Here is a 27,968-nt window from a genome sequence, read left to right as displayed (position 1 = left end):
GAGAGAGAGAGAGAGAGGCCTGAGCGGGTAAATGAGAAAGAGGAGAGGTAGGTTTGGTATTTATGATGGACAATATTGTCTTTTTCTTAAGATTTGTGTAAATGGGCAATGAAAAATGATTTTCATTAGAATGGGCTATTAGCTTTTCAAATTAGTACTAAATGGGCATTTGCTCTATTTCATAAGATTAATTAGTTGTCATTTTCGATCAAATAATATAAATATGTAACTTGGGTAGAGCACACGAATGTACCGTTAAAAAAACCATAGGAAGAAATATGATGAGGTAACTTTGGTCCATTATTAACACTTCCTTTTCATTTACACTATAAGATAATGGACAATGCCCACTAGCCCTAATTTTAAGAATTTTATTCCCACTAACAAAATCAGATTTTTAAAATTCTCAAGAGACAACTTAAACAGCATAAATATAATTATACCCTTAATGAATTAAATAAACTGCAATAGACCATTATAAGAGCCTATTATAAAATAAAGTATTTATAACCGGATTCCCACGACCAATGACGTTGACCGAGCTCCGGGGACCATTGACCATACTCCGGGGGCCGTTGACCAGACTCCGGCGGCTTTTGACCGGGATCCGGCGACCGTTGACCGGACTCCAGGGGCCGTTAACAAGACTCCGATGACTATTGACTTGGATACGGGGACCGTTGACCGGATTTCGACGAAAAGGTATCTATTGGGGGCAGTAGGGTGTCTATTGGGGGCAATATGAAGTCTGTCTGAAGACCGTTGACCGGATTCTGGCGATAGGGTGTCTATTGAGGGCAGTAAGGGGTCTATTGGGGTCCATTCGAGGCAATATGGAGTTTGTCAAGAGGTTTATTGGGGGTAGTAGGGGGTGTGTCGGGGGGTCTATTGAGGACAGTATGACCACCTATTAGAGGCAGTATGACCACTTACTGGGGTCAGTAGGACCACCTATTGGGGGCAGTATGATCCTTGAACTTAACTGTGTGCTTCAGTCACTTATAACAGGCCCCTATTAGGGGTAGTATGACCACCTATTGGGGTCAGTAGGACCTCATATTGGGGTCAATAGGACCTCCTACTAGGGGCAGTATGACCCTTGAACTTAATTGTGTGCTTCAGTCACTTATAATAAGTCTCTATTAGGGGCAGTATGACCACATATTGGGGTCAGTAAGACCTCTTATTGGGGGCAGTATGACCTTTGAACTTAACTGTGTGCTTCAGTCACTTGTACCAAGTCTCTATTAGGGTAGAATGACCACCTATTCGGGTCTACTAGGGGTAGTATGAGGTCTATTGGAGACAATAAGAGGTCTAATTGTTAAAATGCGTTGAATTTAAGAAATGACAATGCTAATATAATGTATACAGTACATCAACTCTCACATTTCGTAATCATACTAAGAAAGTGATATGTATCAAATGTTCAAATCAACTTTATAATGCACCTTTAGCAAGCTGGAATACATAAACCAATCTAATTTCATGACCCAAGTTTGTTCAATTCACCAACTAGACATATCCTCAAGCTCATACGTAGAAACAAAAGGAGCTCAATTACATTCTATTGAGTAGTAAAACAATTAATCTTTTGGTTGGCAGCCAATCTTAAACAATGAACAATTACAAGCGTAATATATCGGTATCAGCAATTCAACACTTACTACGTTGCATGGTGCTACAACTATTCTGATGAAGTCCAAGTCTAGTACCTGCATGTGATGTGCACAATGGTTTTCAAGTCTAATAAAAAGATCATACAAGGAACCAGGTATTTCAAGTGAACTGCAAGCGATGTTTACATTACTGGAGCACTTATTGGCAGAAGGAAAGTCTTAACGTATCAACAAGCTCGATGCTATTGAACAGAGTAAAGCAGAATGCCTATCATCAATTACTCTGAACTATTTTACCTAAAAGTTCACCTAAATAGTGAGCATATTAGAGATGTTAGGGTGGTATAAGGTCAAATTGGGGGTGCTGCATTTACCAATATATTTTGATCCCCACGTACATGCTTATTACTCCATGATTCAATCCACTTTTTGAACTCAATAGATGACATAGATTGGGATTAATATTTGCATATGCAATATAAACCAGTACAAAACTGCAACACTTGAATACAAGAGCACAAATTATTCAATTCATCATACATATAAACTGCAATGCTTGAATACAAGACCACAAAACTGTATTTACCAATATAAACCATTATTGAATTCATCACACATAGATATCGCATTATCTCCTCAAACTCATAGAGGACAAATTATTGTAAATCTGTAAAAATAGATAGATCGAAGCATAACCAATGAGATTGAACAGGCCTTCAAACTAAGAACATCTCCAATTGTGCTACAATAAAAAGTTGAAATCAGTTCGAGTTTGAAGCATAATTGGCCAGAGAAGCGAAAATTGATTAGAGTGATTGAGATTGTGAATTTTACCGGTAGAGCGTAGGCGTTGAAGAATTCGGAGATGCAGCCGAGGTCGAGCAAGAAGCCGTCGTTAGAATCGGAGATTAAGTCGAGGTCGAGCCGGAGGTCGTCGGCGATGGAATTGGAGACAGATTTGAGATCGAGCCGACGACGTCGTCGGAGGTTGAGAGAGGAGAGATTGGGAAAGGAGGGTATTATGGTCAGCAAAAAGACATAGAAAACAGAAAACAAAAAACTTTGTTAGTGGGAATAGATCTCTAAAAGTTTATGGGTTGATGGGAATTTTAGAATCTGATTTTGTTTGTGGGAAAAAAATCTTCAAATTTAGGGCTATTGGGCATTTTCCCTAAGATAATTAACTAATTAAAGTAATTTGGAGCTACATGGAGCCTTTATAATGAGGATCTTTATAATCAGGACTAGTTAAGAACTTTTCGGTTTATGGTTTAAAAAACTCATTTTTCGATCATATTTTGACATCTCATCTATTCAGTTTTTAGATCTATATGAATAGATCATTTCTACAAATTTTCAGTCAAATTGGTGATCGTTAAGGTAACGAACTAGATCAAGTTAATAGACGAACCAAATTTGTTAAACATGATATGTTCAAGTTCATAATTGGTAAATCACATTTATAAATGTCTTAACGATTTTCAATATGGCTGAAAATTTACAGAAATGATCTACTCATAAATATTTATATATTGAACAGTTAAGATGTAGATATAAGATCGAAAAATAGGATAAACCGAAAAGTTAGCAACTAATCATTATTATAGAGGTCCTCATTAGAAGAGATTTCTGGAACTACATATTAATCTTAATCCAGTAGTTTTCTGCAAGGATTTCCTTACCTGTTTTTTTTTTTTTTTTTCAATACTTCTCTACATGAAATGTGCCCAAACAGTGTGAAATTGAGCTATTTGCATGATCGATACTGCAAACACATTTTGATGATCTCACTATTCTTTTCTTCTCCCAGTGTGAAAAGCTAATTTCGTAAGAAATTTCCTATGATTTTTTTTAATGAAACTTAGTCATCAATCTAATACAGTAACCAAAAGCTCCAATGGCCCATTGCCATACATCAATCTGATACCCTTTTGCCCTTTTTTCTAATGTAAAAAACCAAAAAGCATTTGTCTATATCTAGGGGGAACTGTTTCTGATAGACATGTAACTTTGTAAAGCAAAGAATAATGTAATTTAGGGTTTGGTAATGCAAAAGCAAACGAGTTCAATCAAATCAAAGCAGAACCGAGTGAACATCAGAATCTCCTAACCTAGCTCGATCTCTACCATATTTGAAATCATCGAATTGAAACTTGAAAGAGACAATATAAACCCCACTACTAAAGGCGCGCCCGTGTTTGCTCTCTCATCCCCAAAAGTTTGAAACTGAGTGCTAGAAACAAAAAACCAGAAAGTTGGAAACTGAGTAAGCACACACTTTTGCTTGCTAGCTCTTTCCTTTTGGACAATGGATGACCAAGGAAGAAGATGATGACAGCATCACTTAAATAGAATAAGGCAAAAGTGATTCTGTCCGACTCAGGATTGCGTGGAAGGAGCTTGGACTAAAAACCAATCATATATAAAACGTACAAAAAACAAAAACACAGATTCTAAAAAATGCTTAAACAAAAATGTACAGTTAATTTCGATCTTCAACTACCTCAAAACATAACAAAAAAAAAAGGTAAGATGATGAGCTCATTTTATCAAGAGCGTTCAAACACTAATAATTTTATTTCGTCGATTTATGTGCACTAATCAACTCATGAGTTCATATGGATCTGTATAATGAAGGGTAGGAACAATGCATGTAATCTTGCAATAGTAGACCTTAGAGGCTTAGATCTTATGACACGACACAGTCATGAATGAGAGTTTTAAGAAGAATACAGTAACAATAAGATGATTAATAAAAATCGCCTTAAATCTGAAAGCAATATATACATCAACTATTTTGAATGTGATCGACATATTTCAAGTGGCTTATAAATATTGAGTTGATTATTATCCTTAGTGACGTTAATTTAGGTAATGCGGCTATTGATGTCAGGACTCACCCCGAATTTCACCCTGAAACCCGAAGTAAATCCTGCGGGGACCACCTCCAAGGAAAATTTACCGAAAATTCGGCATAATCTCCTTTGAAAATGGACAACCCTTCCTACGAAAAACCTGCATACACTTCTGATAAACCAAATCCAACCTTAAACTCCTGGAGCCTTCATGCTCCCCCAAATCACAACATCTCCCAATTATTTAAACTAAATAAAATCCCACAACAAACAATTCATTTGTTCAGAGCAACTCTATTAGGGGAGAAATGGACTAGAGTTATAAATATTTATGCATTCCCATTTTAATTTCATAGAAAAAATACTGCATGCGGCAGCTCAAAAGCGCTCAACTCATAAACTGACAGAAACGCAACTAGCTCCGGCTAGTCTCTAAGACTTAATAAAATACAGCCTCTCAGGCTAAATTACAAATATATATGTATGTATCTACACTCGTCCATACTCCTTGTATGAATTCTTATGAAAATATAAGAAAAATAGAAGTTCATACAAGGCTACTACGCTTGCGTCCAACGCTCATGTCACGCCTTAATGCGGTGCTACACTACGCCATTAAGGTGGACAGACGGGTGTATAAATATGTGCCCATACCCCCTATATGAATTAGATACTCATATAGGGCTACTACGCTCGCGTCCAACGCTCACGTCACACCATAATGCGGCTATATGCTACGCCATTAAAGTGGACAGACACATATGGCTAGCTAGCATTTATATACATACTCTCCTCATAACTATCCATATACACATTCATCGAAAATCTCATTTTCGGTAACTCTCCAAAATAATAAAAATTGTCAATTACAAAAGAGGCTATGAAAGTATGGCTCTACCGAAAGATCCCATCTTCGGTACTTTTCAAATAGCGAAGTTAACAAACAAAATATGAATAATTACTTCCGAAAATACTTCGCAGAAATCAATCGTAAAAGGAAATTATTCCACTAATTAAGAATCAATAATATAAAAATCAACTATCATTAAATATGAGGCTATCACATGCATTTAATTTAAAAACAAACGTCCACTCACAGTGATTTGATTATTTAATTGCCAAGCGGAGGCTTCCCAAGTCAAATGTCCGTCAACTTCCTACGGCGAGCCTTTACGTCCATAGGCACATACTTGAGTCCTTTAATTAGAAAATTAACCCAAACCGTAAGTTAATAATCTCAACTACTTCCAGATTATCAGCTATCTTTAGCCTTAGCCAATAGTCTAATCCAAAACTTAAGACTAGTCCCTAAAACTTTCAATTATACAAACCACCCTAACGAAATCGAATTTAGCCGAAACCTTTTGAGGGATTACTCACCTAGATGAGGGCTACAAGTTGAGCCAAAAATCACGACCTATGGTGGCCGGAAGACGGAGCTCCGGCGAAAAACCCATTCCGGCAGTCGAACCTTTCGGGGTTGACCGCTCCTTCACGGCGGCGTTCCGCACGCGTGCACTGGTCCAGGATGAGAGAGGAAGAGGCAAGGGTCCGAACGGGACCAGTCTGGCGGTCGGTGGTGGCCGGACGGCGGCGGACGGCGGTGGTGAAGTTTCCGGGCGGAGGGAGAAGAAAATCGGGTGGGAGGAGAGAGAATCGGGAGGAAAAGAGAAAAGTGAGGGGAGAGAAATGTGTGGGCTTGGCCCAAACCGGTCCACACCACTTATAACCCAATCTTCCAAAATAAAAACACCCCGAAAAATAATACCCGAATAAAAATTACCTTTTACTAGCTAAAATTTACCATTTTTACCCTCGTCGTATTTTCCTCAAACGAATAATCCTCCGCACATAATCGTCCCCGAAACCCCTCTAGGGACCAATTAAACTATTTACTCAATGATCGAGACGGTAAAATTCTTATTATAATCACGTTAGTAAATAAGATAAAAATATAAGGGTCGGGATGTGACAATTGAGATCTCTAAATTTGTTCACTAGACATCCTATGTTTTTTACACCTCCTATCAAATTTTGAAATAGTATATTTACTCACTAAACCTCACTTAAGTTTCTCAAATAATCTCACAGCCTCACTATATAATTTTTAATAATGAATCATTATCTCTAAAATAAAAACTTTACTCACTATAATTAATTTTTGCATTCTACATTTCTTAATTACGATTTGATTCCTTAATTTAATAACATAAATTTCTTAAAAATAAAAATAGAAGCACAATGTACAGGGTTTCAAAAATCCCTTTATTTTTATCAACAAGATAATGTTCTAACATGAATTACGTTTTGTTTTCTATTGTACCTCTCTTAAATGAAGATCAAGAATAACCATTTTTCTCTATATATATTAATATTTTTTTTCTATTTTGAGTACCGCATAATAGATTATTTCAATAGTTATTATTTAATTATTCATAATTGATCTTTTTTTTTCTTTGCAAATAATTTTTTCATCTTGTACATATGTTCAACACATATGATAATAGAAACTTTTGTGTCACACACGAATACACGATCGATATTGATCATAGTTTTAGCTCTTATTAAATATATGAATGCTTCAATAATATGTAGTAAAATTAGAAATGAAAATATATAAGGAAAATAATAAAGAAAGCAATATATCATTATTGAATCGGAAAGTCTAGAGAAAATAAATGTGATGCTTCCTTTTATATTACTATTGTCCTTAATAGTCATTTTATAAGAGGAGAAATATGTCATTCAATAATTCACAATTACATGAGGTCAATTGTGTAAATTTGGAAGTTTCAATAACTGCACTCTAATTTAAGTTATAGGAACTATGTCAAGTTGTCACAATCCTATATTTTACCGTGACCCTTTTTTTATTTATTGAATTCGCTAATAATCCAATTAGATGATGCGTTACTTGACATACAAAGATTAGTTAAGACTTACATAAGACTTGGGGATCGATATAGATAATTCATTTTCTTTTTGCTAGGACACTAGATTTGATAGATTTTCAAACATTTTGAAAAAACTAAAACCATAGAGTTTGGCTTGTCTATTTATATTATCAGAATACAACAAAGAAATACTCAACTAGTCTTTAACCTAATGGTCCTTATTATTAAAAAGGCTCTTTATATATCTGTAATCTATTTTCAGATACGTCTAAACATTCTCATATAAACCGTCGGCCAACCGTCACTATATGTGCGTTTAACAGCGAAGCTGCCACCTGAATGAGGCTAAAACCACCGTCAAACCACTCTCATCCGACTGTCGTTACAGTCATACCAAAACAAAATTATATATTGACTAGACCAATTCCACATATTCTTTCACATTTGGCGTGGACTAGTGACATTGCAACACCTGTCACTCCATCCCTAACAACACAAAGAAGAACAAAAAAAACAGTCGAGTTTGAGGTTTGGTTCAGCTTTGAACACTTCTTCACGTTCTGAGCTGCTTCTTCTCAATTTCGACAGAAATTCAGAAAGGGAAGCCATCTAGAGCAAACAAGTTCAACAGGTATGAATCCTCTTGGTCTTTTTCCTAGTTTATGTTTCTGGGTTTTTCAATGATAGACTTAGAGCTGTTGTGATTGAAGTTAATATTCTCAAAATCAAAGAAAGAAATATCCTTTTCAATGGGATTCTTAGACTCCTGATTGGGTTTTATTTGCGTCTTGGTTTGGTTATCTGAGATGATGTTTAACTGGGTGTGATGATATTACCTTTATCTGTGTAGAAATTATCTGATTTTGTAGTTAGTGAAAGATTTGAGATTTTGGAACTTATCTGATAATGAGTAGCATCATTTTAATGTAAATCAATTAGTTTGTGATAGGAATCCAAAAGTTTTCTTTTTTCCAACATTTCATTTAGTTCAGTGCTCAGAATCAGTTCTACATATATATGCTTGATTCCCATACCAAAACTTGAATTAAAGCCATGTTATAATCCACAATACTTGATATACCTTTCAAAGTTAGGAACTTTCCACCTTAAGTAGGAACTTTCACAACTAATAAGTACCTACATTGCCTTACAGAATCTGATAAAGCTTGGAACTTTGCCCCCATTTCGGTTCTAGAACAATGTATTTTGAGCAAGAGGAGGAGGCCTATGAGCTCACACTCCTCGTGGTACGTGAGGTCTCCGTCTTTAAAATTCCACTTCGGGTGGTTACAAGTGTGGCGAGTGGCTCCAGAGTGACAGGATATGGTCAGGAAGATTGCGTGTTGTGTCCTGCAAGGAAAGATGTGAGATCCGATTGGAGGATCCAAGCTCCAGTGAGCTCTTTGCAGCCTGCTTTGTTTATCCGGGCCAGCGCGAGAACTCAGTGGAGATGGTGCTTGACTCATAATGGTACTTTGTGCTGAAGATTGAGGATCGCTGTGGAAAGCATGCATTTGTCGGACTAGGGTTTGCTGAACGAAATGAAGCATTTGACTTCAATGTAGCCTTGTCAGACCATGAAAAAATATGTGAAGAGAGAGAATGAGAGAACTGCCAATGGTGGCGAGACCAGTGACAAAAACCACATTGATATTCACCCGGCTGTGAATCATAGATTGAAGTTAAGATCATAAAACTCTGATTTGAGTTTTGACCACTTTCAATCGATTCATTTGTTTCCTAGGGATCTGCAGGAAGGTGAAACTATGAGGGAAAATGTCAAGCCCAAGCCTACAAGAGGGACTGGAATGTTGTCAGCCGCAGGGTCTGGGTCTCCGAAGCCTAAACCATTGAGCTTTGGTCTCGCCTCGCCTTGGGGGCAGGAAAAATCAGGTCCCCTCTGCCACCACCTCCCCATGATCCGGTTGCTGCTAGAAGCACCTCTGGTGGTGTCATATTACCCCAAGATAACCCAAGGCATAATTTCAAGCCTCCTCTGATGTTTTTCACATTGAGGTATGGACAATGTATCTCAGTGTTCCTTCCAGATCTAATTGTTTAGAACTTGCAATTTTTTTGCTCTGCTTTGGTTGCACTTGGAAATTATAAACATGTTGTATAAGCAAGTGTGTCTCAGTAAGTAGTCTTAAAGTTGGCAAGAATGAGTTTCGATACCCATTAGCTATAAATATTTCATAGCTGACTAAGATCCAAATAACCTCCACAGGGACCTTCAGTGTTGATTTTTTATAATTAAGCTGCAATTTTGTTGTCTTCACATGTTATTTATCAGGTTATTGCATTTGGATCATGGAATATATGTACAAATGGTAATCGGGAGGGATTATCTCGATTGGCTTTAAGCTTTTGCCTACACGGTATCTGCATGCCATGTGTGTTTCAGAAGATAGTGTTGTTGTCTAATTAGAACTAGTTGCATTCTGATGAACTCAGAATTTTAGTACCTGATTTCTTTGAAAATTGAGTTCAATTTATATTGCAAGAAGGGCAAGCCAAGTAGCTGTTAGCTTATTGTCAAGCGGGCCATATTTAAAACCTGATTTTAACCACAAAGCTTAAATCTAGATTTTCTTTGTTGTTGTTTCAGTGAGTCTCTATTCCAATAAACTTGGATGCATCTCATGTTTTTATTCTTGCTTTTACACTGCACAGGAAGTAAACTGGATCACCTCTTCTAGTAAAAAAATGAGTGTGATTTACAGAGATTTGCTAATTTTCTTTCGGGAGGTCTCTTGTTATCTATTATTTTTGGTATTTGTAGAACCCAACCCTTATATGCAATTGAGACTTATCTTATATATCTCTTGATCATCTGCAGAGGAATCATCCTTTTCAACAAATGGATCAAAGACAATTGCTGCAGGATGGACGGCTTTCTGATTGTGTGAGCATTTGTTAATTACGAAGGTCTTCATTTATTTTGTTCTTTCAAGAAAAAGTGAGGAAAGAATATGTAGAAAGAAAAGAGGCACCAGATACGTCCATTTATTAAAAATCATGTGTTCCTGCAATACATATTCAAGCTTGTTTTGTCCCACCGTCCATGTTCTTTTGTCCCGGCTCTTTGTCAGCTTATAATCACCTGTCCTCACTTCTATATAATAGAGAAGTACATACTTTCGGTTTCAGTTGCGACTTTTTTTTTATTTCTTTTCTCAGTTGAATGAGAAGACGTTTGATTTTCCATTTTAACATATCCAGTAGACTAAGATGAATTGTCATTTTGCCCTTCATTCTGAGTTCTCTTTTCATTTCTCTTTCCTTGTGTTCGCCTGGATCTGATACTGCAATGTCCTAGTAATAGAATGCGCATTTAAACCATCTTGTTATACAAAGTGTATATTGTCTACTATCCCCTTGCTTACCTTAATCAGTGGTTTCTGTTCTGGCATCATTTCCACTGGATATGAGATAAAAAAAAAGCTTTACATATTTAGAGGATTTACAAAAATGAGAGGTGATACAGTTTTATAGGTCCTGGTGAGGTTATAGACTTATAGGCATAGTCACTATATCAATTGTTATAGGATTTTCTCATTAAACAATAGGCCACATGTAAAATATTGCACATAACACTAATGTTGATGTAAAGTAGTTCACATATATCACCAGAAAAAAAGATGTAGGTGGATCTTAACCTTGAATCTTTGCTTATAAACTGTCAAACATTGCCTATATGATGGTAAAGTAAAGATAGACTATACCACAAGAAAAGATGGCATGACATCATGTGAAGAGTTTTCTTCATATATGCTCAATAATAGCTTGTACAAAATGATGGGGGTATGAGTAGGACTGCAGGAGAGAATCTGAAGGATGAGGCTGAGTGTTCTGGACTTCTGGTGTGGCGAAAAGTGTAAAAATACTGTCTAAATAAAAAACCGTCAGATTAAACTGTATAAAGAATCGTAGAAATGATTAAACGGTTTCCGATTTGTGACAATGTGATGCACACTGCTTGGTAAGTAGCTGAAGCAACCAAGCAACGGTCATGGCGGGAAGAATGACTGTAGTGCAGGGTCATAGTGTGAACTGAGTTCAAGTTATGTGGTGTAGGTGGGCCATTGTCTTCCCTCCATTGGAATTTTGTGTATGCGTCAGACAAGCAATCTTGGAAAACTTTCGGTGTTTTGTGTATATTTTTGGACTGTTGGTTCCCCCAGGATCCCTATATATACACATCACATTTGCCACTCTTTCACTCCCTCTTCCTTCCTTTCTTTCTCTGCTCCTTCCCTCTCCCCCTCCCCTTTTTGCTTCTTGACACTGACTCTTGTGCTATCTCTACCTCTTTCTGGCTCACATTCTTTTCCAACTGCCAACAGGTTCAACTTTCGACTAGTTTTGAATGGTTTTTACTTCAGGGTATTGCAATAGGTTCCAATTCTGGAAGTTCTGACCAGTTTTTTCTTAGACAAAGCTCCTTTATTTTTCACTTCGTATTCACTGATTGAGTGATTTCACACTCTAGTTGTGGAATTTGAGCCAATATCAGCTTCTGAGTATTGACTCGGAGGGTTAAGTTTGATTCCTTTTCATCTTATTCTGGGAATTGCTGAAACAAAATTGTGAGGGGGGTTGTTGGGGTTGGCACATTGGTTACAAGGATAGAGTTTCTAAAGACAATGATTCTGCCATCCAAAGGGTGCATTCTGTGGAGGTTTTACTCAATTCCTGACAAGAAATCCATTGTTGACAAAAGCTTTTACTTTTGGATTTTCCAAATATTCAATAGATACAGTATGGGCACTTAACTGGAATTTTTCATATCATTCATCCCAAAGCTATAGCTCTCTGGTATTTTAACTATTATATTTGTTATTTTGGTTTCGAAAGTTTTTGGCTATTTGTGAGTTATGGGAGGGGCATCACTACCACCAGGTTTCAGATTCCACCCAACTGATGAGGAGTTAGTGGGATACTATCTCAGTAGAAAAGTGGAGGGGCTTGAATTTGAGCTCGAAGTAATCCCTGTGATCGATTTGTACAAATTTGATCCCTGGGAGCTGCCAGGTAATTGTTAATTATATCAATATTTTAACTCAGTTTAGAAGTAAATATTTCATTGCATTCTGGTCTGGTTTTCTGTGCTTTGTTTAGGATTTGATGAATTCCAGTGACTATGTATGAGCTTTTCTATGTTAGGAATATGGCTGTTAGTATTTTAATGTTCTAGTATTTATTTGACTTCTAAGAGAAAAATATTATGGTTTAGTTAGTCATGGCTTCTATACCAGTCTGAACAGAATAGCATAAAGCTAGTTTTTGATTTTTGTTTATATGAGCTTCTTTTGTTTTTCTTTATGGAATAAACTGGCCAATATGTTCTTTTCTGACTGCGCATGATGTGGTCTTCTTTTCTTCCAAAAGCCAAGCTAAATGGCTTTAGATATTCCCCCATAACAGTTCAAGTTGATAAAGTACAAGAACAGTGAAAGTTGTTCTCTTTTTTCAAATTCCAATATGCTTCTCAACATAATTTGCCAGGACTTAATATTAGGGGATCAAGAAAGGTGTAGCATCTGATACATGTTTGTGTTGTCCATTGCAGAGAAATCGTTTCTCCCCAGGCGAGATATGGAATGGTTCTTCTTCTGTCCAAGGGATCGTAAGTACCCGAATGGTTCAAGAACAAATAGAGCTACTAAAGCTGGCTACTGGAAAGCCACTGGAAAAGACCGCAAGGTTGTCTGCCAATCTAGTGTTACTGGATACCGCAAGACCCTTGTTTTCTATCGTGGACGTGCTCCTTTAGGTGATCGAACAGACTGGATTATGCATGAGTACCGCCTCAATGATGATTTTGCTCAGGGGTCACCAGGTCATAAGGTACATCTACAGTGTTATGGTTATGGATTAGTTCTGAAATGGTATCTGTTGGACAACTTTAGATACTTATATTTGGCATTTTGGTCATATTTACAGGGAGTTTTCGCTTTGTGCCGTGTTGTTAAAAAGAATGAGCACACACAAAAGGCAAATGATTGCAGTGCAGAACCCAAGGCTAAGACGGTTGGAAGTACTTCAAGCAATGGGGATTTGACCTCAACAATAAACTCGAATGAGACCTTGAGCATCTCTGCTGGAATGTCATCTCAAGTGAACTACCAGCATGACGAGAGTCGCCATTCAAGCCATACTACTTCTCCATATGAAGTCACTCCAATGGCAGAGTTTGAGCCAGCTCCAAGAGACACCAATCCTACAGCCTTCTGGGTTTCACCTGACTTAATTCTTGATTCTTCAAAGGTATTGATGTGGGAAAAGTCAATAAGAAATTTCAAGGACTTAATGTTTATAATGTTAATATTTTTCTCATATACATTTCTCTTGGCTTTTATGCAGGACTACCCACAGTTGCAAGGAGCTGTGCCTAATTATATCCCACAGTCCGAGTTTCCAAGCACAATGTCACCATGGCAGTCATATGAACATACCGAGATTTCACCTAGTTCATCATACTCGAATTTCGGGGACTTCCAAATGGCTGATGATCTGAATCAAATGGCCTGCATGTCACCTTTCTCAGGACACACAGACTACATGAGTTATTGTGGAAATGAGGGATTGCAATTTGAAGGTTTTGACCAGACTAGTACAGTGAAATATCCAAATCACTTCTGAAATGGAAACAAGATTCATTGTCGATCTTTTTTTTCAATGCAGTATCTGAAACATGGGATGGACAAGCTCCAATTTGCAGGCAAGTGAGCGCAGATGGGAATTTAGGGGAGCTTGGAGGTCTATGGCTGCAGGAAGACAATATGATAATTGTGATGTAGGGGTTTCCAAGACAACGCCTTTTAATGTTGGTTCTTGGTAGTAAAAAATAATCAATAGTCTTCTTTATGTAAGGAGTGGTCTGTTTTCTCTGTAATAGTACTGTCTGCATTGTTTGGAGTTGTTTCAGAAGCCACTTATCATCTTCATGGTTTCTCTTAATATTGTCAGTTAGTATCCCCCAGGTGATAATCACTTTTATCGGTTTCACCTGGAGTTGGTTTGTAGTAGCTATACTGTTTTCCAAAGTGAGCTTCTTGAATGTAAGCAACCTTGTGGTTAATTATATAGTGTAATTTTCTATACTTGATAATCTTTATGTATTGATTCCTCTTATGACAGCAGTAAACAGCCATTGTTTAGATACTTTATTCCTTGGCTTCTAATGATTGGTTACCATTTTGTATTTAATTTTCACAAGTTAAAACAATATTAAGTTTGTAAGTATGCAAGGTAAAGACTAAAAAGAGACAAAAAGAGAAAAGTAGTTCGGAATGTGAACTGAAGACAGTACTTCGTGTTTCTCATTCATCAAAGTTGAAGTTTCCATCTTCAATCACTAACGCTTATTCAAATTATTGAAGTTTCAATTACCAAAAAAAAAAAAAAATTATTGAAGTTTCCAAACTTAATATTCTCTTGAGATTTAAAGCTAATGACAAAGTCTACTTTTGAAGTGTTGATAAGCCATCCCATTGTGGAGTTACTTTCACCCACATTCTTTAAACTTTTTGTTGGTTTGTTGATTTTATGTAATCAATGGACTAATTGGTGGGGATCACTTGGGTTTTGGTGGGTTTGTAATCATCTTAATTATTGAAGATTCACATCCTATTGCAGCAGGTCTTTTATTTTGGCCACTTCCAATCAAAATTACATTGCAACTTTCTGATATAGCATTTTTATCTGATACTACATGGAAATCTCCAAGGGTTAGGGACCCCAGTGATCAGTTTCCACCACCTTATCTGTGTTAAAGCTACAACTGAGAATTGCTTTTATGTATTGGCAGCAAACAAACAAAGCTATAAAGATAAGGCAGCAAATTAATTTGGTGCTGTTCAGAAGGGAATGGAGTTGGGAGATCTGATATTTTGGAAGTTGAACATTGTTATAATATGAGTTGTTGGGAAATCAATATATAAACTCAGAGGCTGCAGAATAAAACCAGAAAATCATACAATCTGACAGCATGATTAAGTTTGTTATTTAACTATATATACTTTTAGATATGTTATTTATGTCAGGATCATATCATTTTCTGTTGTGATTTCTGAAGTCTAACTTTTGCAAAAGTTCTTTGAGTTTTGATAATGGATTTTGTGGTTGATAGTCTCAGCTACTACGGTATGATACACATGGCCGGAGAGAAATTAAGCAGCGTCAGGATGAATGACAATTGAGAAAATAAGTGATCACCAAAAGCTTTGAGCAGTTGAGGATTGGATATCCACATTGTATACCATGCTAACGAGAACACCAGATAATATAATGTAGTTTGTTATTAGGACTTGGGACAGAAGTTAGGGCACCTACTGATAAGAGATTATGTTTTACTCCTAATTTGGTAGTTGGTCCAACCTTTGATATGGGAATTATGTTAAAACCTGGCTTGAAGTGTGCTGTTAGGAAACCCCAAACTTGCACTTTCAAATGACACTGTGACTCTTCATGGTGTGAACATTCTACCAAAAGATACAAACAGTAACTTTAACTTCCCACAAGAGATTTAATAAAGGGCAGAATGCCTTGGAAAGGCCATTAAAGGTGCCACCCAGACCCATGCATTGAGTTTCCAAGAAATGTGCATTTCTCTCTTCTGAAGTTTTCCAATTGTTCCTTGCCCCTTCAGAACTTTGTGAAGCATCTACATAAAGATTGTTTGTGGCTTTAGGAATACTATCCTAAAAGGCCTATAATTTGCTCTTTTATATCCAAGACCCCCACTATTCTTTTCTTAAACAGATTCTCCCACCCCCCTACTACTTCAATGTCAACACCTATTGCTTGGCCTTAAGTATCGAATAGGCTCGCCACCTCATCATTTAAGAGGGGAAGTTCTGAACTCTGACCTTGAGTTTGGGTAAATACTCTTTGCCAATAGAGCTACAAGCTGCGTGTGTTTTTCCTATGCCATGCAAAGGAATAAAATCCCTTGTTTTGATCAAAAATGAAGAGGAAGTAGCTGCATCAGAAAAAGTCTCATCTGCACTTATTTGTGATGAACAAAACTGGTCTATACATGATGCAACTATTTAGTGCTAGTTTAGTACAAGCTTGCAATTTGAGGACTACAGTAAACTTCTACTTCTTCAAGGGTTGCTCTATTCTCATCCCCGAAAAGTGACTCCTTCCCATCTTTTCTCTTTGCATATGACAATCCTAATCTAGATTTGGCTTGCCTTAAATCACCAATACCTGAATTAGTATCCGGGCCAGCAAACCCACCCATAACCGGCGCTAGAGGTGGGCCGATGAGCAGCCCATCAGCCCCAAATTGTGGCCCGCCCCGAGCATAATCAAAAAGGGCTGCACCACTGCCTCCTACTTTGGGCAGAACAATTGGATCATCAGTTTTTTCATCATCTGTCCAGTAGAATAGGAATGGATCAAAACTGTCATAGTAATCATCTGTGCTTCTATAGCCTTCAGGGTTGAATGCACCAAACTTGAAGGACTTGTTTGTATAGCCAATTATGGCACATGGCCCCTTGAAATCACAGCAATTGTGGAAATCAGCTGCACTAAATCCATCAATGGTTGCCTTGTAGCAACATTTGAGTTCCCTACCTGCTTAAAATTATCAAGACAATGTTTGAAGAGAATAGATGGATTCTTCTTGGTATAAATTTGTTCAAGTGTCTCATTCTAGATATGAAAATCTATTCCCTAGAGCATAAATCTGGTTTAAGTATTTTATTTACTTGTTACCAGATTGAATGTCTGATATGGAAATCTCCCATTTAGTGATTGGAGTTCCTTTAGTGGCCAGCTATCCAACTTAATAAGATCAAAAAACAACTAAATGAGGTCAGGATTATGTTTTGTGATAGTGTGATTTAGCATACCATTTTCTGCTATAATACATACTAAAAAGACAATGTACAACATAAAACACCATCTGATTAGATCTGTTTTCATAGTTTAAGCCTTCCATAATGACATGATCTACAGCAAATCACCATTATGTTCTTGTATTTGCATAGTTGTACAAGAATTATGGGTTTTCATTATGTAAATGAAAGAATATAAAATATATCAGACATATAATTAGTGATGCATGTGCATTGCAAATGTGAAGGAAAGAGAGATCAGATCAGATGTGAGTCTGAGTCAGAGAGAGTAATATACCTCTTAAGAATGTTTTGTCCAGAAGAGAAGGTGGAAATGGAAGATCAGTAGTATCATGGTAATTGATCTGTGGCCTTCGATCTTCATCAAGTTTTGGTTTCCCTATGTTCCACCCAAACAAGCTATATGGGCTTCTCTTCCATCCAGAACCATAAGAGACAGTGGTTGAGAAGCAATAAGCCATGTGAAGCAGGATCACTTCACTTCACTATATTAATCCACACCCAACATTCCCATTCACTAGAATTCTAACAAATATTGGTCAAAGCTGTGCGGTATCTTATCTCCTTGTTGTTGACATGTGTCAGGCCCTTATTGATCAAATCATACTGCTTAAATTCAGTTTTGGCTTTATGATGCCATGTTAAAACTTCAAGCTCATCCAGAATTATATTCTGCCAATGCATTGGTTTATATAGCTTGAAGAATTTGAATGGTAGTAGTTAGTTCTGAGTTCTGACCATATTCTTGAGGGAAAGCATAACGTAACAGTGTACTTTTACTATCTTTGTGTGCTTAAGAATCAATTGGGTCCATAGCTCAGTGGTAGAGCATTTGACTGCAGATCAAGAGGTCACCGGTTCGAACCCGGTTGGGCCCTTTTTAATTATTATTTTCTTATTATTTTCGTTTTACTCTTTGAGGATTTTTCATTTTCCAAATTATACAGATTTTTTTTTTCTTTGAGGGTTTAACTCCAATTAACAAATTTTTCTACCAGCAAAATTGCTTGTAACATTTGACAACAGAACAATAGCTTTATTTCTATCATTTGGTGATCTCTACAAATTGAAGACACCTAAAATGTGTGTAGTAGTTTCATAACTTTAACAATAAGCCAGCCAATGCCAATATGGGAGTATATACTCCTGCAGTCTAACATTTTGATATCAATCCACACCATGGGAAGGCAATTGGTTTTGAGTAACATCAATCACTTGTGGCTTGTCACTAGTAACAACAATATTCTCATCACCATGTTCATACTCTTTGAAGCCTGCAATCCTTCCCAGTTCCTCAACTTCCTCAATCACATTGTCAAGCTTTGCCACTGTCTCCACCAGCAAAGCAGCAAAGGCAGCGAAAGGAAGTGCTTCTGAGAACTCGAGGCTAGTGATCGCAATTTTGCTCAACTGTGGCCTCAGGAACTTCCTCTCGGAAGACTCCCTCTTGGATTTCCATTCCATCAATGCAGAGCTATCGGTTTTCACACTTGACAAAGAAACTCCTCCTCCCCCTGACGAGTTCTTTGCGTTCTTTTGAGATGTGGCGTGTGCAGCTGCTAGAGCAAGCATGTTGGTGGCCTGGTTGCTGTTTGAGCCTAGGAAAAGTCTTGGTTGTGACTTGATAGCAGTGTTGAGGTCTTGTAAGGCTTCATGGAGATGATCAGAGAGTATTTCGGGGGAGCAATGGCGGCGATTCCTAATGCTGTTGGCAAGTTCCATTAGTCCTTTTGATACTTCTCCTGCAAGTCTAATGGAGGGGTCCTTGAATAGACCTCTAACAGATCTTGGCGTCTGCAAAAGAAATTTAAGAAAAACCACTTATTATTCTACTAAAAATGATGGTTGGAAATATAGAATTTCATCATAGGTAATTGTAAGATTTACATAACAAGATGTAACATCTTTGCTCTCTTCACCCGTGCCTTAGTTCACTTCTCTAGCTTTAACAAAAAATGAAATAAGCCTGAATGAGATTCCCTTTTTTTGTAGATGCATGTGAAATTTTCCAATATCTGTGATCTGTCACAGACTCACAGTCACAGCAAGAGGCATGTGGATGCTTATTTCTATACAATTAAAAAAATGATAATCAAGGATATTCATGTTCAATATCAACTGATTATTGTGTTCTCTAGCATATAATTATTAAGTCAATAATCAACCATAAAAAACACTAACTAGGACAGAAGTTCAACAATCATTTTCTGGGGCATTACCATATATGCCACATTTATATATCTGAGTTTTTGTTGCAAAAAGTTTGTTCAAGTCCTAAATGGATAGGTTTGCCTGCTTTACCTGAATTTCAGTTCGTAGACATCCATGTAGAGCTACAACAGTGTACCCGAAATGGCGAAGAACATTTCCCAGTTTGACATATTGCTGCCATGGAAATCTGTAACAATGCCTCGAGTGTCTTGGTTCCCAACTTGCATGTAAGGCCTGCTCACATCACCAAAATTATGAGGTTTCATATAACAAATTAATGAAACGATAACTTCAAACAAACTATTTAAAGTACCTACCATTGTTTCATCAAAAGATTTTGAGTCCAAAACAGCCTTATAACCTTGATATATTGGATCCTCAGCTGATGATTTCTCTTTGTTTGCTTCTATTTGATCTTGTTCAGTGAAGTACTCATTCACACAAGCTACAAATTCATCATCAGTTCCATACTAATTTGTGCACTAGCTAGTTAATATATAGACATTAAACTACGTACGTAGTGATATCATCATTAATAATAAGCAACTTTTCATATGTATACCTTCAATAGATCTAGCTAGGCCTTCAAGCTTGAAGACAGTGGAACTATGTAGCTCTTCCCCTGACCAATTTGGAAATACCAGAAGACTCATAACGAGGCAGACGCCACAGCCTATAGCGATGGTGAAGAAGCGATCATGAGCGATTTTCATGACATTGTCAACACGGTAGCTTGACACAGTTATCAGATTGAAGGTCAAGAGAAATATGACAACTCCATAGTCATAGTTCTTCCTAATATAAGGAATGAACCTGATATATGTTGCTGCAGCTCCTGTAACCAAATGAAAAACATAATGCAAAAGAACAAAGTCACATTAAAAAATGATGATTTTGAAATTACATTGAAAGTCTTGGTTTTTGTTTAGCATTAGGAATGTTACTAACAAACATTAGCTTACCTATCAGGAAAACTGCAGCTCCAATGAAAATTGCTCGAAAAACGTGACCAGATTCAGTTGCAATGTACTCGATGAAAAATGCCAATGATCCAGCTAACAGTGTCCCCAATCCTCTGTTGAGTCCTTTGCATAAAGTTGCCCCTACACATTTTCAAGCATTAGTAAAACCTTCAGAACATTTATCTGCTTTGTTCATGATCTTATGTCTCAACTCTCAAATAACCAATTTGTGCTCAAATAGGAAACGTTAATATCAACTAACCTGCGGTAAACTCTAGCACAACAACAACAGTCATGACAGCCCAAATGGCATTCTGTCCAATTCCAGTGAAGAGTGGCTGCAACAGATACAACAATGAAACCAGTGTCAAAGCTACACCAACTTTCGCAGCATGCATCACTCTTCTTGGATCTTCTCTTCCCACTTTCCACACAGTCCTCCAAATCGAAACCGGGTATTTTTTCATCTTGTCAACAAGAATTTGCAAACTCTTCTCTCCAATGATGCCTTTGCTTTTGCCACAATCCATGTTACTGTTCATTTCCACATCCATGCCTGCATGAACTTTGGGAAACATAAAGCTAGAAAAACCCCCCAACAGAAAAATATGAGAACTGAAAAACAAAGTAGAATGGTGGTAAGATTTGTATAGAAGTATGAATAATATGGGATGGTGATTATAAATGTGATGAGTGGCTGGCTGGGGAGTCTTTGTGATATCGAGCAGAGAACTCCAAGTTTGTGTTAAATGAGTTAGTGTTGCTTTATAGGGAGGAGATCTAGAAAGTGAGAAATAATGATGAGTTCTCACTTGCTACATTCACATGTATTAAAGTGAACAGAAATTGATTGAGGGTTTCCTTTCATAAGTGCTAAGAGTCAATACAATGAAGAAAACTGATTTCATTAGAACTCTTTGTCTTATTTACTTCCTACTCCCTAGACCATGATAGTAGTTACCATAATCTACAAGTAAACACATGATTGGAGGCAGGCAGGGTCGGTAGTATTAAGTATTTACTACTTTAATTAATCAAAGATCAATTAGAACTTGTTTTCTAATTCTTGGTTCTGTTTGCTTGTCAGTTTACACAGAAAATGGGTAGGGATATATGAATGGTACAGAAACGTATCTGCAATTCTGTTCGGATTTCAATTTCGGTCATTATATTTGAAATTTCTTGGATTTGAGTCCACATGTTTAACAACGCTGCATTCCAACTCATTTCATCAATTTAGCATCCAGGTTGTAATGTACTAGTGTAGGGATATGGGGCTTAATGTAAAGCCAGTTTGTGAAAAAATCCGATATGCATGGTTATGAAATGCAGCAACATATGAGAAATAGCAGACCTTTTGATATAAAACTTCAAACTTGCCCTTGCCAAATGTGTTCGAGTAGAGACAATATTGATAGTAAGCCATGCGGGGGCTTCGTTGCACAACTCAAAGATGGTCAAGATGACTAACTCATCAAAGATGCTATCGGTGGAGCCAACTCGAGGAAAAATTCCCAGCAATGTTTACATCTTCCTGCAAATTTCACATAGCTAAAATGGGAACAAAAAATGCATCAAGTACTGGCTTGACTTCCATCAAACTGAACCGAAATTTGTTTAGCAGTTTCTACTTTCTAACCAAGTTAGTTTCTATTCACCTCCTCAGCAACCAAACAAACAAACAAAACAAAATTTGTTTTCCTCCAAACAACTGCTAGAAGATCTTATGGACCAGACATATCGATGTCAAAAACTCAAAATGATAGGAAAAAATTAGGGTTTTGGCCTTTTGGGTCAACGGTGCACGGCCGTTGGAGTTGACCAGAGACCCCAGGAAAGGGAAACAAAGGTAGAGATGCATAGCATTAAAAAGTGCAGCTAGCAGCAGCAGTAGTATGTACTGTTCAAGATCACGGACTGCATGACTTGGTACGTACACAGAGAGAACTAGCCAACTAATTCAGTAATGACTTGAAATATCGAAAACTTGCTCGAAAAGGAAGTAAAGCTTGCTTTGATTGAGTACATTTTAAACCTAACATTATGATTTATGATGAAAGCATCTCGTTTGCATTATGCAATGATGCTTCATATGCATAGCTAGCTGTTGTACTCAAACAGCTGGGAGAGCTGGCTTGATTTTTCTTGTGTGTATGTCAAAACCTCTCGTGCATTCTCAACTTTTTGTCAATTTTTGAAGCACAGGTTTCACCACTTGGCATCTTCTTTCACTGTCCATACAAATTAACCTGCCCCAACTAATTTCTTATTTTTCTATAAAATTTCTCCCCAAAAAAATCATATGTGGTTCTGCATCGACCTTGTGATATATATGATAGTTAGTTGGTTATGAACTTATGATACAAGAATTTATGGAATTGGAAATTTTATAGAGCTGTATCTTGATATTTCATTAATTCTCATTGCATGCTCTCTGATACTCGCTCTCAATAACTAACATGCACAGTCCTTTCATTAGTCCCCACTCCTCGTGTGTGTATTCATTCTGATACTCATTGCATGCCCCAGTGATTCTCTAGTTCCCGAGAAATAATTAACATGCTTAGCAAAGATTTCAATATAAACATAGAAAACCAACAAGTAGCAGGATGAAACCGAAGCCCATTTTGTATCAACTAGGCACTAGCTGGGAAAGTGGGAATTTATCAAATTTTGTCCGGAAAATCGCCATTATATATAGTTGAGAGTTAAATATGGAATGTGGGTAACAGTATGTCATGTAGAGTTGACCAAGTATTAGATTACTACCAAGCTAAGTGATGTTTGAGCTTCGATTCGACGAAGCATTAATGTACTGGTTTATACTCAAGTTCTCAGTTTTCTTGATCATTTGATTTTCACATAAGAATGGAGGAGATTCAGGAAATGCTCATATCGTTATGTGGCAAAGGGTGCTTGTCTCTTTTATGCCGGTGATCTTCATTTTGTTCATGGCTGCATGTTATATGTGTATTCATAAACGGAAATCCCAGGATGCATGGTTAGCTTTAGAGATCGGGTATTTACATGTACGTCACCCCATTTTCTATATTTCTTTCGTGTCGATCATGTTTTGTTTTTGTTTTTTGTTAGTTAAAGTGGAACCTAGTGACGCAGTCAGAAGTAACGGGATTCACCCGCTATGAACCTCAAGAAACATAAATCCGGAATCCATCAGAAAATAAGAGTTAACTGTTAAAATTTGGAGACAAACTATGATACTAGATGTATATCCTATTTTTATTTTACATATACTTGAACAAAAATTACAATGTTATGAATCAAATTATAACATTGAGAAAAAATTTACTAAATTTATTTACACTATTTACATGAAGTTAATAAACAAAATTACATCTATGAGAACAATTTGTTCAAAAAGTTGTAAAATGGTTGTACATTTTGTAATTACAATTATTAGAACAAAATTACAAATAATACGATTCAGTATTACCACTTTGATTACAAATATGTTGTCACATTTGTAAATGTAGATATCACATACGGGTAGGTACCATAGAATTTCCCTAAAAGTTGATCGATAGATAATAACATGAATGATTGCAGACATGTTCATGCACCTGGTCAGTTACTGACCAAGGGATCACCGTTAGATGTAAATCTAAAGGTTGAAAATAAAACAATTCAACTTTAAAATAATACTTCTCACTATTGGATATACATATAAGGATTCCATTAATCAATAACTAACCAGGTAAATGATATTATTAATTTTGACAATAAACGCACAACCTTCTAGTTACCCTCAGAAAACCAACCAAAAGATTACAATGGTCATAACTGACACAAACCTCTAGCTACACAAAGAAAAGCCAAAAGATTACAACGGTCATAATCGCTTATTTTGCAACTTAAAAGATACCTTCATCAACATATTATTTGGATAGTCAAGAGTCCTCAGAATGGTATAATAACTAGCATTATGATACTGAACACCAACTACAGAGTTTGTCCTTTTTACGATCAAGCTGCTCTTTAATTCTCTTGGCCGCCATTCGTTTTACATGCCAGGTTGTCTCTTGCCTGCCCATGGATTAAGCAGCAATTCGAAAGGTTAACCTATTCGGGAATCTCAGGATCTATGCTTATTTTCAACTCCCCGAAGCATTTTGTTGCTTACTACGCCCTTCCTCGTCTTTAGGTGCCTAGGTATCCACCGTAAGCCTTTCCTCGTTTGAAACTCGCCCTTAACTTTATTTAAGGCTATGTCATCCCCTAAGGTGTTGCTAAATGGAAGGATCTTATCAACGTCCATGAATTAAATCATAGCATAGATCAAACTGCCGAATCAGAAAAATTGGGTGCTTTCATATAGCTTTGTATCTGCTAAATTCGTGAGTTGGAGATAAACGGACTCAATCCGCTGACATCTGTGTCACAGGGTAAACTACCGTACATCCTGAAAAGTGCAAAACCACATCTTCCTGAACATTCTAGGGGCTAGTAACTTTATTACACGTGAATTACCAATATTTAAATCATTCTTCTTCTTTTTTATTTTTTGGCTAAAGCGGGTCCTTCCTCGTCCTACATCACACTTGATGTCTCATCAAAATAAAGTTTTTGATACATACCAATATATACTTACATTCATCTAGCCATTTAAAAACACAAAAAGGATAACATGCAAGTACATAAACAATTAAGAAAAGAAAATAATCATCACTCATACTTAACTGTGTGGTCACCATAACTACGTACATTAAGGTTATTTGACGAGGTAAGTCGTCACTTAATATTTGAGTCTTCTGGCCAAAGATAATCAATATAATATACCATCTTTGACTAAAAAAAAAAAAAAATATCAGCTGAATTGATGAAGGTCTCAGTTCCAATAAGACACTTAATTTGATCGGCTCAGAGCCTCAGACCAAGGATACCATTGTCACAGAAATATCATTGGTCTGAGTCTAGGAGACTTCCAATATTAACAAGGCACGTTCCTCTTAACTAGTTAACTACAGGTTAACGTAGGTGCAGCGTCGTCAAGCAAATCATTAATTTGGATTGGGACATCGGCTACAACTTGCATGCTGGAGTATGTGGTTAATTAGGGATTACGTGCAGCATAAATTAAGCAGAAACTTGTAATAGAAGTCACCCAAAAGAACAAAAGACAACTTGAACCTTGAATATTCTGCTTGTCTTAAACTCTTAATAGCGTGATAGCTTAGTTTCTCTACAATTTTTGATGATATTCAAGGATCTCAACGTTAAACCAATATTCAAGGATTCAAAAATTCCACACCGATTATTCTTACGTATAATTTCGTAGTTAATTTCTCTACAATTTCGCAGTAACCATATATACCAGTTGAGCAACCGAGCAGTAGTACAGGTTCTGTAATCTGGAACCGCATGTGTGCTGGGAACCAATGGCTTTTCCTTGTGCATATACCTTTAACAAAATCCAAAGACTTTGGATGCTGCTTCCTCTTCTCATCATCTTCACCATCATCACTCTCTATCATGTTGCTGAAGCTGAAAATGAGAAAACGTTCATCAATTTTGGAGGAATCGTTAATCTGAACACTCGTATAGGTAAAGAACAGAAAATTGCTATGGTTATTGCAACGGAAAAGTTCAACAGCCTCTCAAACACTCATAGCCTGATCCCTCATTTTCGACACTCTGACAGAGATCCCTTGGTTGCTGCACTTGCTGGTAAATACATGCATGATATATTATATGGTGATGTAGAAATGAGTCATGCCAATATTAATAGTTCGTGTACATGTACTTATGGATTTAATTTTTCTTGCAGCTAAAGAGTTGATAAAGGACAAGAAGGTAAATCTGATAGTTGGAATGGAGACTTGGCAGGAAGCAGCTCTAGTAGCTGATGTGGGGAACCGAGCTCAAGTTCCGGTGATTTCATTTGCAGCACCTACTATAACCCCACCTCTAATACACCATGACTGGCCATTTCTGATACGAGTGGCAAGCGATCGCGCTGTTCAAATGAAATGCATTGCAGATATAGTGTCTTTGTACAGTTGGAAAAGAGTTATAGTTATATACCAGGATGATGGTTATGGTGGTGATTCTGGGATGCTAGCTCTTTTATCCGAGGCTCTTCAAGATGTTGGCTCAAAGATCGAGCATCATTTGGTTCTCCCAAGGGTTTCTTCTCTGTCTAATCCTAGTTGGGGTGAACTAGAAGAGATGTTGAAGCTTCCCACCTTTCAATCTCGGGTGTTCATTGTTCTTCAGTCATCTTTCTCAGCAGCCACCAATCTGTTCAGGGTGGCAAAAAAGATGGGCCTTGTAGAAAGAGACTCAGCTTGGATAATCACAGAGAGTATTACAAGTTTGCTCGAGTCTCAAGTCAATCATGATATGGAAGGTACTTTGGGAATCAAGACCTACTATGACTCTAACAGTAGTTCCTATGCCAAGTTTGAGAAGGAATTCCAAACAAGATTTCCAGAAGAAGATAACTCCAAGCCAGGAATTTATGCTCTTCGATCATACGATATTATGGAAATCATAGCACAGGCCATAAGGAAGACTACTAACAATACTACTGACCTTCAGGTGTTGTTAAATACAGTGAACAAACATATGGGATTAAGTGGCGAAATGCACTTGAAAAGAGGTGAAGTGTTGAACACTCCAACTTTCAGGATCATAAATATTGTGAAAGGGAACAAATACAAAGAACTGAACTTTAGGGGACCAGGGTTTGGATTCTCAAAGAGCCTTACAAAAGAAAAAAGCGAAAACAGAACTCATGATGTTGGTACAGTAGTTTGGCCCGGCAATCTGATTGAACGAGCCCCCAAAGGCTGGGCAATGCCTACTGTACGAAAGCCATTGAGAATTGTGGTTCCAGGTAGAACCTCCTTCAGCGCATTTGTAAAGGTTGATTCAAGGAAGAACACTCTCCCGTATGACGGTTTCTGCATTCAGATTTTCTACAAGGTGCTAGGTCTCTTGGACTATCCTCTGCTATATGAGTTCCATGCCGTTAATGGCTCATACGATGATCTGGTAGAACTAGTCCATAACAAGGTACGTAAAATATTTGATCATTTCCATCTTGTTCTTTCAAGAACATCATTGCAGGTTTCAAGAACATCATTTTGTTACTTAACTGCAGGCATGTCAGCATGTGCTCTAATTCTTATCATACAAGTATTAAGTTTTTTATTTTTATTTTTATTTTTTTTGGGGGATAATCGTAAAGAGACAAATCGTCCCCCACGAAAATTTAATAAAAAATAAAAAATGTACAATAAGCTGGAGGACTAGACCAATGCCTGTCATAAAGTTCAAAAAACGTCTAATATCAAGAGAGAAAACAATATAGCAAAACAAACGAATTAACGAAACCTAAAATCTGGCATACCCAAAAGATCACGCTCATAATAGGACAAGATAAATGGAGGAGGCACATCTCATCATACATGCTTAGCAGAGATGTTCTATGATTAGCTAGAGCATCTACCACTCTATTTTCTTCTCTGAAAATGTGAGAAGATTTAAAAATCATTGTAGAGATCCTGTATAGGCAATTCAACCACCTAAC

The 27,968-nt window shown here is 37.1% G+C and overlaps 4 protein-coding genes, 1 non-coding gene and 1 pseudogene across 6 annotated transcripts; 4 read left to right on the top strand and 2 right to left on the bottom strand.

The window, feature by feature from the left end:
- The first annotated feature begins 7,841 nt into the window (after window positions 1-7,841).
- Window positions 7,842-9,430, top strand: LOC101309553 (annotated as a pseudogene). Its single transcript, XR_184821.1, has 3 exons — window positions 7,842-7,999; window positions 8,522-9,049; window positions 9,113-9,430. The product of XR_184821.1 is annotated as an uncharacterized LOC101309553 (transcript).
- Window positions 9,431-12,245: 2,815 nt separating this feature from the next.
- LOC101313704 (protein CUP-SHAPED COTYLEDON 1-like) lies at window positions 12,246-14,557 on the top strand. Its single transcript, XM_004300208.1, has 5 exons — window positions 12,246-12,402; window positions 12,941-13,218; window positions 13,315-13,638; window positions 13,735-13,969; window positions 14,056-14,557. The coding sequence occupies exons 1-5, from the start codon at window positions 12,246-12,248 to the stop codon at window positions 14,169-14,171; spliced, it is 1,110 nt and encodes a 369-aa protein (XP_004300256.1). The 3' UTR covers window positions 14,172-14,557.
- Window positions 14,558-16,358: 1,801 nt separating this feature from the next.
- On the bottom strand, window positions 16,359-17,704 carry LOC101309263. Its single transcript, XM_004301647.1, has 2 exons — window positions 17,521-17,704; window positions 16,359-16,959 (listed from the first exon to the last, which is right to left on the bottom strand). Exons 1-2 carry the CDS (start codon window positions 17,702-17,704, stop codon window positions 16,436-16,438), a joined length of 708 nt encoding a protein of 235 aa, XP_004301695.1. The 3' UTR covers window positions 16,359-16,435.
- A 345-nt stretch (window positions 17,705-18,049) lies between these two features.
- Window positions 18,050-18,121, top strand: TRNAC-GCA. Its single transcript has one exon. It is a non-coding gene; the product is annotated as a tRNA-Cys (tRNA).
- A 289-nt stretch (window positions 18,122-18,410) lies between these two features.
- LOC101308977 (aluminum-activated malate transporter 12-like) lies at window positions 18,411-21,107 on the bottom strand. Its single transcript, XM_004301646.1, has 6 exons — window positions 20,679-21,107; window positions 20,417-20,557; window positions 20,017-20,289; window positions 19,772-19,899; window positions 19,545-19,688; window positions 18,411-19,037 (listed from the first exon to the last, which is right to left on the bottom strand). The coding sequence occupies exons 1-6, from the start codon at window positions 20,992-20,994 to the stop codon at window positions 18,411-18,413; spliced, it is 1,629 nt and encodes a 542-aa protein (XP_004301694.1). The 5' UTR covers window positions 20,995-21,107.
- Window positions 21,108-25,812: 4,705 nt separating this feature from the next.
- LOC101308686 (glutamate receptor 2.7-like) lies at window positions 25,813-27,560 on the top strand. Its single transcript, XM_004301645.1, has 3 exons — window positions 25,813-26,101; window positions 26,202-27,451; window positions 27,540-27,560. Exons 1-3 carry the CDS (start codon window positions 25,813-25,815, stop codon window positions 27,558-27,560), a joined length of 1,560 nt encoding a protein of 519 aa, XP_004301693.1.
- Window positions 27,561-27,968: the final 408 nt, after the last annotated feature.

Source organism: Fragaria vesca, linkage group LG5, assembly GCF_000184155.1.
Source record: "Fragaria vesca subsp. vesca linkage group LG5, FraVesHawaii_1.0, whole genome shotgun sequence".
Classification (NCBI taxonomy): Eukaryota; Viridiplantae; Streptophyta; class Magnoliopsida; order Rosales; family Rosaceae; genus Fragaria; species Fragaria vesca.
Note: the sequence above shows the minus strand (reverse complement) of the source record. Positions and strands in the feature narration are given on the sequence as shown.

Bases quoted from the DNA above. Each gene is read 5' to 3' on its own strand.
- LOC101313704 (XM_004300208.1), top strand. From the start codon at position 12,246: ATGGGAGGGGCATCACTACCACCAGGTTTCAGATTCCACCCAACTGAT. The intron at 12,403-12,940 runs GTAATTGTTAAT...TGTCCATTGCAG, and splicing joins TGATCCCTGGGAGCTGCCAG to AGAAATCGTTTCTCCCCAGG. The intron at 13,639-13,734 runs GTATTGATGTGG...GCTTTTATGCAG, and splicing joins TAATTCTTGATTCTTCAAAG to GACTACCCACAGTTGCAAGG.
- LOC101309263 (XM_004301647.1), bottom strand. From the start codon at position 17,704: ATGGCTTATTGCTTCTCAACCACTGTCTCTTATGGTTCTGGATGGAAG. The intron at 16,960-17,520 runs GTATATTACTCT...AATTTTAAGCAG, and splicing joins GGACAAAACATTCTTAAGAG to GTAGGGAACTCAAATGTTGC.
- LOC101308686 (XM_004301645.1), top strand. From the start codon at position 25,813: ATGGCTTTTCCTTGTGCATATACCTTTAACAAAATCCAAAGACTTTGG. The intron at 26,102-26,201 runs GTAAATACATGC...TTTTTCTTGCAG, and splicing joins CTTGGTTGCTGCACTTGCTG to CTAAAGAGTTGATAAAGGAC. The intron at 27,452-27,539 runs GTACGTAAAATA...ACTTAACTGCAG, and splicing joins TAGAACTAGTCCATAACAAG to GCATGTCAGCATGTGCTCTA.
- LOC101308977 (XM_004301646.1), bottom strand. From the start codon at position 20,994: ATGTTTCCCAAAGTTCATGCAGGCATGGATGTGGAAATGAACAGTAAC. The intron at 20,290-20,416 runs GTAAGCTAATGT...ATTTGGTTACAG, and splicing joins AGCTGCAGTTTTCCTGATAG to GAGCTGCAGCAACATATATC. The intron at 19,038-19,544 runs GTAAAGCAGGCA...TTTCTTTTGCAG, and splicing joins GTCTACGAACTGAAATTCAG to ACGCCAAGATCTGTTAGAGG.